This window comes from Rhopalosiphum padi, chromosome 4 (assembly GCF_020882245.1).
Source record: "Rhopalosiphum padi isolate XX-2018 chromosome 4, ASM2088224v1, whole genome shotgun sequence".
Lineage (NCBI taxonomy): Eukaryota > Metazoa > Arthropoda > Insecta > Hemiptera > Aphididae > Rhopalosiphum > Rhopalosiphum padi.
Window position 1 is genome coordinate 26,333,505 of NC_083600.1, and position 15,079 is coordinate 26,348,583.

General features: G+C 24.4%; 1 protein-coding gene across 5 annotated transcripts; it reads right to left on the bottom strand.

The window, feature by feature from the left end:
• Positions 1 to 802: 802 nt before the first annotated feature.
• Positions 803 to 12,855, bottom strand: LOC132929251 (SAFB-like transcription modulator). Of its 5 annotated transcripts, none has more exons than XM_060994455.1 (17): positions 12,726 to 12,855; positions 10,760 to 10,974; positions 9,980 to 10,464; positions 9,535 to 9,630; positions 9,069 to 9,093; positions 7,866 to 8,148; positions 5,097 to 5,137; positions 4,890 to 4,993; positions 3,802 to 3,951; positions 3,531 to 3,723; positions 3,258 to 3,454; positions 3,002 to 3,135; positions 2,689 to 2,940; positions 2,394 to 2,582; positions 1,825 to 1,967; positions 1,568 to 1,763; positions 803 to 1,499 (listed from the first exon to the last, which is right to left on the bottom strand). In XM_060994455.1, exons 2-17 carry the CDS (start codon positions 10,920 to 10,922, stop codon positions 1,319 to 1,321), a joined length of 2,832 nt encoding a protein of 943 aa, XP_060850438.1. In that variant the 5' UTR covers positions 10,923 to 10,974; positions 12,726 to 12,855; the 3' UTR covers positions 803 to 1,318. The 5 variants fall into 5 exon arrangements, with proteins under 5 accessions (XP_060850438.1, XP_060850439.1, XP_060850436.1 ...); XM_060994456.1 differs by lacking the exon at positions 12,726 to 12,855 and adding an exon at positions 12,535 to 12,719 and having other exon boundaries at positions 1,825 to 1,961; XM_060994453.1 differs by lacking the exon at positions 12,726 to 12,855 and adding an exon at positions 12,535 to 12,719.
• Between the last annotated feature and the right edge of the window lie 2,224 nt (positions 12,856 to 15,079).

A 15,079-nucleotide genomic window follows, 5' to 3' on the forward strand; every position in this document is an offset into this window, starting at 1 on the left:
AATTAATATTATATATCCTTTATAACTAAAATAACTAAATAGTAAATAATAAAACAATGTACCTATAGGTATGTATAATTAAAAAATGAACTCAAAAATAAATAACTTAAAACGCTAATTAATTAATGATTATGAATATTTTTTTTCATTTAACAAGTATTGCTATTTCTATAAAATATAAATGTATATATAAATAAAAAAACCATTGATGGTTAAATAAGAATTGTTATTTTATTTGGAACTAAAAATTAAACTCGTTAATTTACCAAAGGAATAAAATTATCATAAGTCATCACTGTTTAAGATTCGTGTAAATTATTTGTCAATTTAACTAAGGAATAAGTATTTGCCGTACTATTACTGTGATCTATTATATTAACTAACCGTAGTATATATATATATAATATAAACTACAAAATAATTTAGATTTTACTCCTCTAAAGGGGTCAACAAATTAAATAATAAATCGTAAAGAAAAATAATAATAAACATTTTTAAAGACAACCCTAATTGAGTCGCAAATTCCCAATAGCTCAAAAAACTTGACAACTCAATGTTTTTTTTATTCCCCTAGAAATATAAATTATTGTTAAGATATCTCGAAGCAAATTTTTATCTCCCTTTAACTTCAAGTTATTGCGACTCAACTGTATATATATATATGTATATTTGCTGCAATTTAATAATAATAATTACATCATTTATGATTAATCTTCATTGGAAAATTCAAAATGTACATTTTGTAGTATATTTATAGTATATTTAGAATTTGGGTAATGTAACTTACAAAACAAAAGACTTATTTATTCAAAGATCCATGAGTACCCGTATTTATTAAAGACAAAATGTTTAAAATAATATAAAAACACCTTGAGGCATTATCATTTAAAGTAAACAAAATTAAATTAAGATTTTACATACATATTAATTTTTTTACAAAAAGACAACATTTCATAGAGTTAGACAATTTAATAATTAATTGTCATTTGTAATATAAACATTTTCCAGACAGATGAAAAAAATCAAATAATAATATGAATGAGAAAGTAAATGTATTATTGATGGTTAAACATAATGTGTGATATAGGATTTGAGAAATTGTATACATGAGAAGTAAATAACTATAATTTACATAATAAAATATTCTTAAAATTACATTCAACTAAAAATCAAATCATTTTTATAATAACTTCAATCAAAAAATTAAAATGGAACAATTTAAGGAACATATTCCTTTGACCACTGTTAGAAAAAATATTAAATAGCACAAAGACAAAGGAATGTTTTATGCTATTTTAACTGCTAAGTATTTGACAGTTCAATATTTGCGTGACATGCCACTCATCTTGTAACTGTCAAATCTACTATCACTGTAGTTTGATGACATAGAATTAACTATGTTTGATAAACCTTCATGACTATTACTATACAAAGCATTACTACTAGAACTACGTCCGTTTATTGAAATAGATGAAGGATTGCTTGATGTACTGTTCCACCTGCACAACAACAAATACAATAATAATGTTTTATGGGAACTACTATCTACATGAATAGTTTAACATACTTCTCGGGTGGAGGTTGAGTTGGACGTTGCCAAATATTTGGATCCACGTCTCGAAAAGTAGAATGTGCCCACGGATCTGGTCTCAAGTTTACTACCATATTATTTGTTCCGGAGCTTGCGCCAAGTGTACCATAAGTACTCTTTACTGGAACTGATGACCAGGCACTACTTTCGCTGTTGCGGGACATTCCATAGGCTGAAATAAAATGTATGAAATAAAAACAAATAATAAATTATTAATTGATTTAAACACTTACAACTTTTGTTTGAATCATATGATGTATGAGCATGTCTGTTACTACTTCCACTACTTGAATCTTTCCTACGAGAATCATCTCTTCGGTCTGATCGATCATCACGACTTCTATAATGATGATCTGTTGCTAGTTGAGCACTGTATCTATCATTAGATAGCAATAAATATTTTTAATAATTGATTAAATTTACAAAAAAAATAAATGAAAAAGCTTTCATCATTTAATTGTTTCTTAAACCTGTACAAACATAAACAAATACCAAAATTGTTTAGCTGTCAAAAGTTGAATTTTATTATACAAAGTTTAAAAATACTATAAATAATAGATAGATTTATAGTAATATACAAGAACTTTGAATTATAGAAGTAAGTAAAATGGAAAACATTTCACTTTATTCAAAACTGTATCATTGCCTGTACAAACCAAGATAATTATAGAAAAATCTAGCTGTCAAATGGCTGAATATTACTTTACAAAATTCTTATGAACTATAATCATCATTTATTACAGTAATGAAAATAAGAATTTTGAAATAAATCTATTTTCTTATGTTAATTTACAAATATTACCTGATATTCATAGTAGAGTCTTTGGGTCTTGATGCAGGTGGTGGAGGTGGTGGTGATGGCCTAATACGACGGGAATCTGATGAGCGTTGTTCATAGCGATGTCTAGATGATGTTATATTAGGAGGTGGAGGTGCTTGGTTCATATAGTCTGAATTTGACTGGATACGAGAATTACGAATTGGTTCTTTTCTGTAGACAAATCAAATTATAAATAGATGATAATGATAAATCGACAATCAAGTTATAATATTACATATACATTTAGAAAATATATAGGTATTATGTATTTATGTACCTTTCTTCATATCGAGATGAATTTGATGAAGAATGTCTTTTAATAGAAATTGGTGAAGATGGGGGAATAGCAGCACGTTTGAGTAATGATTGACGTTTTGTTTCCTCAAGTTTTTCTTGTGCTCTACGTAACTCTTCTTTTTCTCTTTGTAGTCTTTCTCGTTCTAAACGTTGATTTTCACGTTCTAAACGTAATAGTTCAGATTTTTCTTTTTCGATTCGTTCACGTTCAATTCGAAGTTTCTGTCTTTCTCTAATAAAATAAATTATTATATCATAGGTATTAATTTTTTTTTAATATTTAAAATACTAACTTTTCTAGACGAATTGCTTCTTCTTTTTGTTTTCTTTCAATTTCTAGTTGGCGGTCTTTTTCTATGCGTCTCCTACGTTCTTCTTCTCTCATTGCTCTCTCATGTTCTCTTTGCTTTTGTTTTTCACGTTCAGTCTTAGTTAGCAAAAAATAAATAAAATAAATAGTGCACCATAAAAGATTAATGTGTTTTGTTAAAAATTGTTTATTGTCATTATACTTAAAAAAATAATTGTTTAGAAAAAAAATTAGCTTACTTTCATTTTTGTTAAGTTTAGTATCTCTTGTTGTTTCCTTTTCTCTCTTTCTAAATGTTCTCTCTCTCGTTCTAATTCTCTAAGTCTTTCTTTATCACGTTCATTGCTTTTACTTTTGATGCTTCTGTCTTTTCTTCGTTCATCACTTTCAATCACAATTTTAGAGCGTTTTGGATCTTGATGTTGATCTTTTGATGCTAAATGAAAGTATAAAAATATCTGGATTGATAAAAACAAAATCATCATCAAAATAAAAGAATTTAGAATACTTACAACGCTTAAGGGTTGACAAGTCTGGTTTTTTAACATCATTAATTGTAATTTCAGGTCTCTTTTCTCTTTTTTCTTCAGGTTTATTTTTTTTTTCCTCATTTTTTTTTGTTTTTTGATCATTTTCGGGATTTTCATTTACTTTAGATGAATCAGAACTTTTTGCAGTTATTTGATACCCATTATCACGTTTAGCCTATTAAAGATTATAAATTAAATTTATTGCATACTGAACTATTTAAGATTTAACAGGAAACAAATTGTAAATACAAACTCGTTCAACACTAATAACACGTCCGTGAAGTTCAGTCTTATGTAAATTTTCAATACTACGATTAGCATCTTCAGCTGAGGATAATGTAACAAAACCATAACAACGAGCTCCTGGAGTTTTGGCATTTGTCACAACTTTTGCACCAACCACCTACAAAAAAAAAAAATTATTAAATATTCAATTAGTGATTAAACTAATGAAAATAATTAAATGATTAAACTTTTGTACAGTGAGATCTGGTTAATGGACACCTCTAATCAGCAGAACTTTGATCATGAACTTTTGATGATCTTGTGTGTGTCCATTATAGACACATTTCATTATAGAATATGATTAAGAGATGTCCATAAACGAGGATTTTACTATATTCAAAATATATCAAAATAAATCATTTGATCAAATAAAACATTAATTACAATTTCGTGAGTTTGGATAAAAAAATACAAGTTAACTTAAACTCTCTAAAATAGCATTTACACAAAATGAAAAAATTAATGACTAACAAACAGTGGCGTTATTTTTATGTTATTGAACTGAAAGCTGATATTTTTATTTTTTTGATACTACTAATAACACATAGCTTTAGCATTAGTTGGTGAAATAATCCAAATAATTAGCCTCCAATAAATTACAAATTATATAAAAATAGATAATTTAATTTTTTTTAATTTGCCCCCCCCCCTCTCTGGATAACCTAACCTAACCACTGGATCAGCTAATGGTAACAAAAATAAGCACTAAATATGATTAAATTAAAATAATTCAAAATAAACTAAATCTAATTAATAATTGTAACATCCGTTTACAAACTGATTTATTAGTAAAATATAAACCAGAGAACAATGAATATTAGTATGACGAACATAAAAATAGAAACAAATCATAATAATTAGTTTCAGAATACAGTAAGCAATATTCTAATAATTTAATTAATTGATTTTTTTTTTTTTAATATAATAATATTTTAAAAGGCTCAGAGCAAATTCGGAGAAATAATTTTTATAAATCTATTATTTATAAAATTTAAGCAAACAGGATTAGACATATTATACTTAATTAAAAATTATATTTAATATCAGTAGTGTTACCTTTCCATATTTTGAAAAAAGTTGTTTTAAATCAGTGGCCTTAGTAATTGATGACAAACCACTAACCCAAATGTTGCGAACCAAAGATGAATTGTTTTGTTTTGCTAAAATAAATTTTGAAAAGTAAATTATTGGTGATGTATTATCCACTTATAATCTAAAAAGAATAATGTTAAATTTTAAAATAACTACAAATTTAAAACTTACATGCGTCATTTGATATCTGTTGAACCTTAGAGTTATTATTACTGAAAAAATCAAATAGAAAAATGTATTTAAAAATGTTTATTTATAATTTTGATTAAACATAAATTTTTTTCACACATAAAAAGTATATATTAAATTATTACTTGTTTCCTGTTTTTACTTAAACAAAAGTTATTTATTAATATATTTTACCAGTTATTATATACATACTTAGACATAATATATTTTCTATGTCTAAGTCACATTGTATTTAATTATCTAATCGTCGTCATCATCATACACAATTAATAATATTTTAAAAATCATTCACAGTATTTTATACTTAATTATGGGAAGAAATACATTCAATACTTAAGTCACTTGAAAAGAAAATATGTTTGATTTTGAGGGAAGTGTTTTTTGTTTTGTGTACGAGTATTATCTGTACATTGATTAATGATTATACATATTAATCAAAATTGACAACTCTTCTATGCGTCTAAGTTCTCAGATATTGATGACTTAACTATCGTATTATTATAAAACCAATTTTTAATTCATCTTTAACTAATTTTTATTAACTGCCATCAGATAATATTTTCTTGCAAATCTCAATTTTAGTACAACAATATATTGCACAATTATTTCAATAATCAATATCATCTTTACTTCATATAATATCAATAATACATATTTTGATATATATTTTATGTACTATAAGTACAATGCCAATATATTTTTATTAAGAATATACATTAATAAACTGATATTTCATTCAATATCAAATGCATTATCTTTTACTTATTGACTTGTTTTCTTATTGTCCATATTGGAAAATTAAAAATCTCTTCACAAGTATCATACTTGTAGTTACATTATGTAAATTTGTATTATTAATTGACATCTCTCTTCAGGAAATATCGATCTATGTTTGAAATGATCATCATTATTCATAAGCACTATACAATATTTCAATAAATATGTTTGTGATTACCAACTTAAATATTGTATTGTACATTAAGTATTTTAAAAATTCAAATTGTACTCAATATGTATTTATAAAAACATTAATGTATAAATTAATTATGTATCATCATGCAATTTTGATATAGACTAAACTAAGATGCTTGACCAAAAAGCAACGACTCACATAATTTGAAGCAAATTTTTAGTTAATAATTCTTAAGAACTAAATTTAGTAAACTTAACTAACTTTTTCTAAAATTATAAATTATTTTAAATTTACCCTATGTATGTACCAATTTTTTATCAGTTATTTTTTTTTTTATAAATAATAAAGATAAAGCATTTTTATGAACATAAATAAGGGTACTGTGAATTTTAACTAATTTATATTAAGTATAGTATTGTGAAATCAAAATAGATTTTTCTAAGCTAAACTATAAAATTAATTTGTGCAATTTATATTACTTAGTTCAGAATTAAACAGTTATTTAGGAGGAAATCGTACTTGCATGTTGTGTTGTCTTATATATGGGTAACATTGATTATTACTAAATAATAAATAGTGAATATTAGAACAAATTTATGAAAATGTAGCAGAGAATATCAATTATGTTTGAATAAAGAGTTTTTTGATCATATATTTATTTTAAAATAAGTCATATGAGTTTGAAATTTTTCAATTAATTATAAATCATAGTAAAACAATAATATGAAAAAAAAATTCTGCTCGAGAACTTAAGCACAGCTCATATTCTATTCAGCAAATTTAATAATAATTAAATATGCTTCAATAAAAACTATAAATGAGTTATAGTAAAAATACTGTACAATGATTTTTTATGCTAAGCGCGTGTAAAACAAAGACAATATATGCTGATACGACATCCTCTTAAATATAAAACACAGTACTATAAATCATACAAAATAATAATACATATTGCTAAACACTTAGCAATCTATAAAGTGGGGTAGCTACACATAAAAACATTATAAAGTTCCAGAAGCAAAATATTATTTTCTTCCCTAAAATAATAGAATTAATACTATTGTCACTAAAACAGTACTGTGAACCCCAAAAAATATTTATGCACTGAAGCAACTGCTTTTTTTGCTACTTTGGTAGCTATACCATTGAATGTAAGCAATCTATCCCAAACACACAGTAATAGTTTATGATATACAAATTTAATTCTATTAACAAATAACACTAACTATCTAAGTCAATTATAAATGATTTGTTTTAAATATTATAAATTATTTTATGTGAAATCTAAATTTGAATATTATAATTCAAAGAAGAATAGTTTTATATTAACTATAAAATATATCTTTATCTTTTATTTATTAACAATTTATATTATAAAATACTAAATTGATTACACAACACTTCACAACTTAACTCATAAAAAATTGAATCTATTTAAAATAGCCTAAGAATTTAAAATATTGGTACATAAATCTGTTTTAATTAAAATATAATATATATGCATATATATAATATATTTCCACACAATTTACTACTCAAAATTCAAAAATCCTAATTCACATAAATTAAAAACTTATAATCTTCATTAGCATAGACATGCATGTTGGTATGTGCTAATTATTATTTACTAGAAACTTTGTTCACATATATGTAACATATTCATCCAATAACAGAATTGTATTGGGATATTTGTTCAAACTTAGCAGTTCTAAAAAAGGTATGAAAATAAAGTTTTTTAAAAAAAAAACTTTTAATTGGCAGTCATATATCAGATCCTTGGCGCGATATTCCAATGAAAGGATAAAGAATCAGTTGTCAGGACCATGTTCAAAACAAACCTCTGCTTATTGCCAGCTTCCACTTTATCTTTAACTTGTTTCTCCACTTCTTTCTTCTCATCTTTGGGCACACTGACATTGATGATGGGTTTTGTATTGCTGATGTCCTTGTCTTCTTTGTGGATACTGCGTAGTTTATCCCCAACAGATGATCGCTTCTCAGTTGCACTGCGGCGGCTTTTGACCAATCCAGTTGACGATCTGCTACTAGTACTTGGATGGCAAGATTCATGTTGTTTGATTGATGATGTTTTTTCTTTGATTTGGTTCCCAATCACTTCGTCTATATTGCGTCACACAAATGAAATATACATAATCATAAAATACCCATGGTATTAAAAATTAACATATTAAACATAATTTGAACCTATATTAAAATATGTTTAATAGATAAATGACAAATGTAAAATAATTACATAAAACACTAGATAATATCAAAATATCAAAATGATAAAACAATGTGAAGGATAAGGGCATGAATTTAACATTTAATTAATGAACTATATATAATATTGATTTCGTATTAATTTTGCTAAGAAAAATGTAAATAAGATTCACCCACATTTTCTGTACATTTTCGCTAAATATAATCAAATTAAATGTTAATTAAGCGATTAACTTAAAAAATTAAGTAATGTAGTATTACTAATTTTTTTCTTGTGGTTGTCAGTATTTCTTTATTTAATAATTATATTGTTTAGTCATAAATAACTTAGCAATATTAAATTATAATTTAAAGAAGGAAACTTTCTCTACTGAGTATTAAATATTATGTCAAAATTGTGACAGTTGTCCAGAATGCCTGGATGATCTTTGTGAACATTTCTTCAATGGTTTTCTGGTTTCTTTTAGTTGAAACTTTATCAAAAATTTGATAAAATCAGTTATTTCTTGAGATATTTTTCTTCTAGTTATCATTGTACAGTATTTGCACCGTATAAATATAACAATACATTCATAAATTAAAAAAAAAAGACAAATACCAAAATGGTATCGCTAACTATTACAATGTAAATTAACATTATTATGCATATAAATTAAACAAAGTTTATGCATTATCAATATTCAATACAATAATACCTTACTTGATTACTCCTTTAAAAAAAAATGTTAACAACAGTACTGTGCATATTTTTAGTTTTTGACGACAGATTAGTAAAATTATAAACTCTTAGTTTAGTAATTAAATTTTTTTATTATTACCCTCTTTTTCAATGTTTGTATCTTCCTGAAAAAAAAAAAACACTGGTTGAATTAATATATGTTGATATATGATACATAAAAATATATCGTTTAAACTTAAAACATAATATTATTTTATTTTGAATATGTAAAATATAACAAGATGAATGTAAGTAATAAAGCAGTAGAAAAAACACTAATAGACTACATTACATACATTTTAAGTAAAAATGTATTTTGTTGTTATAGATTAAGAACAAAAATTCAGTATTAGTCTACTTTTAAAATGTAACTTTATTTCTAAACTTAAATAAGTCATATCATCTTTACTATTTTATTTTTTTTATAACTAAATAACTATTTAAACAATTAAACTTCAAAAAAACTTCAAATAAAATTAAAATTGTTTTAATTATTACTATGTAAAATATGTTAATAAAAATACAAAATGTGTGTACTTCATTAATAAAATAAAATTTTAATTTACCTCATCAGCAAATAATTTAATATCATCTTCTCCAATTGTCAAATTAATAGAGTCTTCATTATTGTCATCTTTGTTATGTTCTTGAATTGATTTTACCTAAATTAAGTAAAAATAAAATAGTCGATAACAGTTTAATCGAATAATTTTAACAGAGCTAGTGCTGATGAGTAATTCTACCGATACGAACAGTTATAAATACACACTAAGTTTAATACACGAGTTTTTAGAGGTATTTAATAAAAGATTTCAAAGCAAAAGTTGAAAATAAAATAATTAAAAGTGAAGATAATGATAAATTTTAAGAAAAAATATAATATTATAATGTAAAATTAATTTTTAGATTATTAGCTGCAATAAATATTTTTAAACCACTTATATAAAAATATATATCGTAATTTTATAAATTCCACAGCGCAAGCTCTGATAAGTTATATATTAAACCTACTGTATTAAGGCCAAAAGCCTCAAATATTTCTAGTTCATCGAATTCATGGTCCAATTCTTCATATATTTCATGATCCAATTCTTCATCTTGTATATTATCTTCTTCTCTGTGTTCTGGAGTAACTTCTTTTACTCTAACTATAGTATTTTTATTTTTTTCTTCATCTAAATAGTTGCGTATTATATTACTTTTTTCAACAACTTCAATTTTTGTACTATTATCATAATTAGCTAAGTTTGTAGTTTGTTTAATTTTATTACTTTCCATTTTTACTATATTATTATCGGTATGTGAGGAATTTATTCGAGAAACAACTATTTTGTCTTCATTATTTTCTTTTGTAACAACACTAATTTTCTTTGATTCTGCTTCAATAGTATCAGTTATATCAACATTGTTATTTTCTGCTTGTTCTGAATTTATCTGAATTTTTTTTGTTAGACTTGAAGTTGTTTTTTCAATTTTTAACTGTTGTGCACATGTTTCTAAAAAAATAATTTTAATTTCATGTGTATAACCAACATAGATTATTTTAATAGAATTAAAATAAGTACATGAATATAAAGTATAATAAATTATAACCATATATAATATTAAGATAGTTTAAAATAGAAAAGTACAATATAAATAATGAAATTGAAACAAATATAAATATTTATAGTTTAAGATATATTATAATATAGTTCAGAAAAATGGATGAATTTTATAAGGTAAGAATTGGTGTAAGGGTATAGTGAGAATATGTTTTAATATTTTATTTCACAATTTAACATAACTTACTTGATTTAGGTCCAGGTCTTCTGCCACCATCATTCGTCTTCATTTTCTTTGATGGAGTCACTTTTTTTTTGTCTGAAGTAGATACTGTATCAATATCATTTTTTTCGATAACAGGAGTTATTTTTTTTTCAACACTTGGAGACTTAGAATTTAAAGTCAACATTTTTTTAATTTCAAAATAATAGTTTTGAGGATCTTATAAGTTCAAAAAATACCTAAAATAAAAAGATATATTATTACTTATGAGTGTTAAATTTAGTTACAAATATAATATCATACATTGATAAAAATAAAAAATTTATATTTAAAAAGGTTGGTTGTTAATTTGTTATAAAATAATAAGCACATCCATATTTATAAAAATACAATTATTTTTTTTCCGTGGGTTTTTTTTCCGTGATTCAATTAAAATATGTTTACATTAAAATTAATGGATGTACACAAAACAATGTTCTACTCTCAAGAAATATTTTTACCGTCATGAAAATTTTAATAAAAAAACTAGGTTATCATTGAAAAATTATTATAAAAATATTAATGATAAAATGAAAACCAATAAAACTATTAAAAAATAAAATAAAAATAGAATCAATAGTTAATTTTAAATAAAAATATGCAAAAAAAATCTACAAAATTTAACAAGAAATTATTGTTATACCACGTGAAACATTTTTTAATTAAGTTTTTAATGTTTTAATAAAATATTTTGATTATTCTAAATTGTTTATATTACATCAACTAAGTTTTGATGCCAGCATTAAAAATTTAAAAATAAATGATTCAACAATTATTACAATAATCACTTATTTTACATTAGTTTTGGTCTAGCAGTAGAATCTTTATGAAAGTTAAGGTTAAAAGAAATGCATATGATTGATCTTTTCAAATGATACAAATTACTAATAAGTTATATTTTGTTCCATAATTATAATCTGTTCAGCCATTATAATGCTGATCAAAATAAACTGAATAGATTATAATAATAAAAAATATAAAATCAATGTTACTAGGTTTTAACTTATAAACATATAGAAAAATAAATCACAAAAATTCTTAAATAAGTCACGTATAATATACAAATAGTTATTAACTATTTTTTACTACATAGTCTACAAATGTCATTCAAATTTTGATTTTCAAACACAATTGTTATGTATTTAGTTAAACTCAACATTTTTAACATTTTTAATTAATGTACCCATTAAAAAATGTTTGGTAAATAGATACAGACTTACAGTAATAAATTTCATACAATCAGTATCTGTTGAACTGAAGTATAGATTCTAAAATCTATTAATACAATTTATTGGTGATAAATGATAATCTTATGACCAAATAATTACTTTTTGTTACAAAAAGCTGTACATTAGAATCTTGCTCATCAGATCGATATACACAAAGAGAAAATTTAATATTTATATATATTTAATATTCTGAAACTCCGTCTTTACAAGTTTTTAACAAACTATGTAGGTAGATAACTATTTATAATTTATTGAAGATTTTTATGATTAAAAATATGTAATGTATGATTATACATTAATTTAATAATTCTACATATCATCGAAAACTTGTTTTGAAAACATTTAAAAACTATTTTATTTAATCCCAGTCCTATTAAGTCTAGACTAACAAGTCTACTATGGACTGTAATTGAATGTTTATATTAAAAAATTAAAATAAATTAGTATTAGTATTTAATAATAATTAAGTATGGTTATTGACACAAAAGTACCAATTAAAAATCAAATAATAACAGAAAATGATTAACTTACCGAATACTTCAATCTATAGTACATAAATTATTGCTACTTTTAACATTTAAGATCCTTTTTTTACTATTTTTCAAAACTTCCTATGCTTTTTATATTAAATTTAATACATTTTTTCCATTATAATTGTAGATTTGTACAAATTTCAGAATTTAATAATTTATGATTATGATGAGTAAATAAATAACTGGCACCTGGTCGTCAGTGATCAGCGGGGCATCGTGTTTATTCATTATTGTGTATATTATGTTAAGCATAGAACTCATACTATTAAATCAGTGTATCACCTTTTGATATAATAAAATATGATTGCTATATAATTGATGGTTATCTATTTACTCCATAGAGTACAAAACATTATAGTTATAGAGTAACTCATGGCATGAATGCAGTGTTGCCGTGCCCATATTTACTGTAGGAACTTTAATCGTGTTGCAGGGCAATTTATTTTCTATCCACAGACACAGACTTAAAGCAGTTAAAGCTTAATTTTCATTTATTCGTTTGACAATATTTCACAAATTCACTGTATACTAGGTATGTAGTATGTACAATTTTCTAGATCGTGGTTTGTCTTAAGCAATGTTAGCCATGCCATTAACCCTTAAAAATAATTAACTTACAGCGCAAATGCTCAGCTACATCGTTGTTCAAGACTTATACTTATACAGTACCTACCTTTATCCTTTATTATATTCATAGTTCATATATAGTTGAATAGTTCATACCTATAGTTGGATAGTCCAGCTAATGAAGTTTTTATTATGAAATAAATCTGAGAGTTCTGAAACTTGACAGAAATGTAGATTTGTGTATCCTGATTGACCAAAAAAATATTCACTTTTCGTTCGGGAGTGTGCTTCGGCTTGATTTTATAGTTTTTCTTGATAGGTAGGTAGTACCTACGTATCTATCTGCTCTCAATTCTCAAAGTATTATTTTTATTATAGCAAAAATGGTTCTATACAAAATTACAGGTGATACAATTTTCAATAAACTATGATTCTACACTTTTTTCTGGAAGTTGAATTTTATATCAAGTAAATTCAACCGTACTTTTTAATATTGAGTAACAGAGTAACGCGCGTTAAACTGGCCATGTGAGTAGATTGCGTGCCACATGCGTGTATGCTACAGAACGTAGGTATTATTTACATTCAGTAGTGTGATGGAGGGTATACGGCGTATACCCAAAACGCTAAAATTCTTAAATGCGTATAGGAAAGAAAATAAAACAAATACGCGGGTATACGGTCGTAGCCTTTTGGACGATAACCATATTACCAAAATTTATTAATAATATACATATAATTTGAACATTTCTGAATTTTTTCAAACTCATAGACTATAAACATTGAATACTACGTAAACATAACTAGGCAGCTAGTAGATACTAGGTAATAGATACTGATAAGTGATAATACATGCTTTTCATGTCTAATACATGTCATTTATTACATTTAATTTAATAAAACAAATATTTAAAATTAAATTAATATTATGAGTTATGACGACGGCAATATAGTATATATAAGACATGGAGAAAATGAAATACAACAATTGGACCGTAGGGCGTAGATTTTTATTGAATACATCTGTACTAGTACAAGGAATGAGAAACTTTATTCATAATAATACAATGAATGAAGAAATACAGGAATTAAATATACTAATGTGAACGGGGATTTAGTTTAATATTCAGATCTAAAATCTAAATTGACAATAAACAATATAACAAATCTTATGTTTATCAATATAAATGGGCCACCTCTTAGTATAGGGAACCCAACCAAATATGTTGGATGCTGGAAGCTGGCTGTTGCAGCACAGATCGACCGATGATAACCTTCAAGAAAAGTGGAGCCATTAGAAAAATAAAGTGGAAAATTTTATAATTATAAATAATAAATAAATACATTTGCTATAATGGAATTATATATTATTATGTATTTAAATATATTTATAATAATAGATAAATTTAAGTTAATTAGATTACGGGGGGTCTGGAGGGCAGAGCCCCCCACGTATTACATATTTCTCAATTTAGGTGTATACCCGAAAAAATATTTACGACTACGCCATTGTACATATGCATACATGGCATATTAGTATGTAGAAGTTGGAATAAAGTTCGATTTAGTTTTTTTTTTTGTAAAAAAAAAAGTCGATTGTTTATTAATAATATAAATTATGAAAGATATAATATAAAATAAATTAAAATCAATAGAATTGAAAGATAATTTGCTATTAATTATAATATAAACTATAAAGTATAAATAATGTAAAATAATTAAATTTATTAATAGCTATTTCGTTTTTAAATATAATGGCCAGTAAATGGTTTATAAATTCTTTCAAAGATATTTTATTCGCGACCACTCGATTTTCAACTATTTTCTCTGTGCAATAATAAGTTTAGAAGATATGGGAGTTATGATATTTATTGAAAATCATAGTACCTAACTAATATTATATTTATATTATTATATTATTTGTAGACATTGTCATTACGTCTATTTTTATTTTATGTAAAGTCGTTATAACTTAG

Coding starts and splice junctions, on each gene's coding strand:
- LOC132929251 (XM_060994455.1), bottom strand. CDS start 10,922: ATGTTGACTTTAAATTCTAAGTCTCCAAGTGTTGAAAAAAAAATAACT. Junction 3,136..3,257: donor TAAACTTAACAAAAATGAAA/GTAAGCTAATTT, acceptor TTGCTAACTAAG/ACTGAACGTGAAAAACAAAA. Junction 2,941..3,001: donor GAAGCAATTCGTCTAGAAAA/GTTAGTATTTTA, acceptor TTATTTTATTAG/AGAAAGACAGAAACTTCGAA.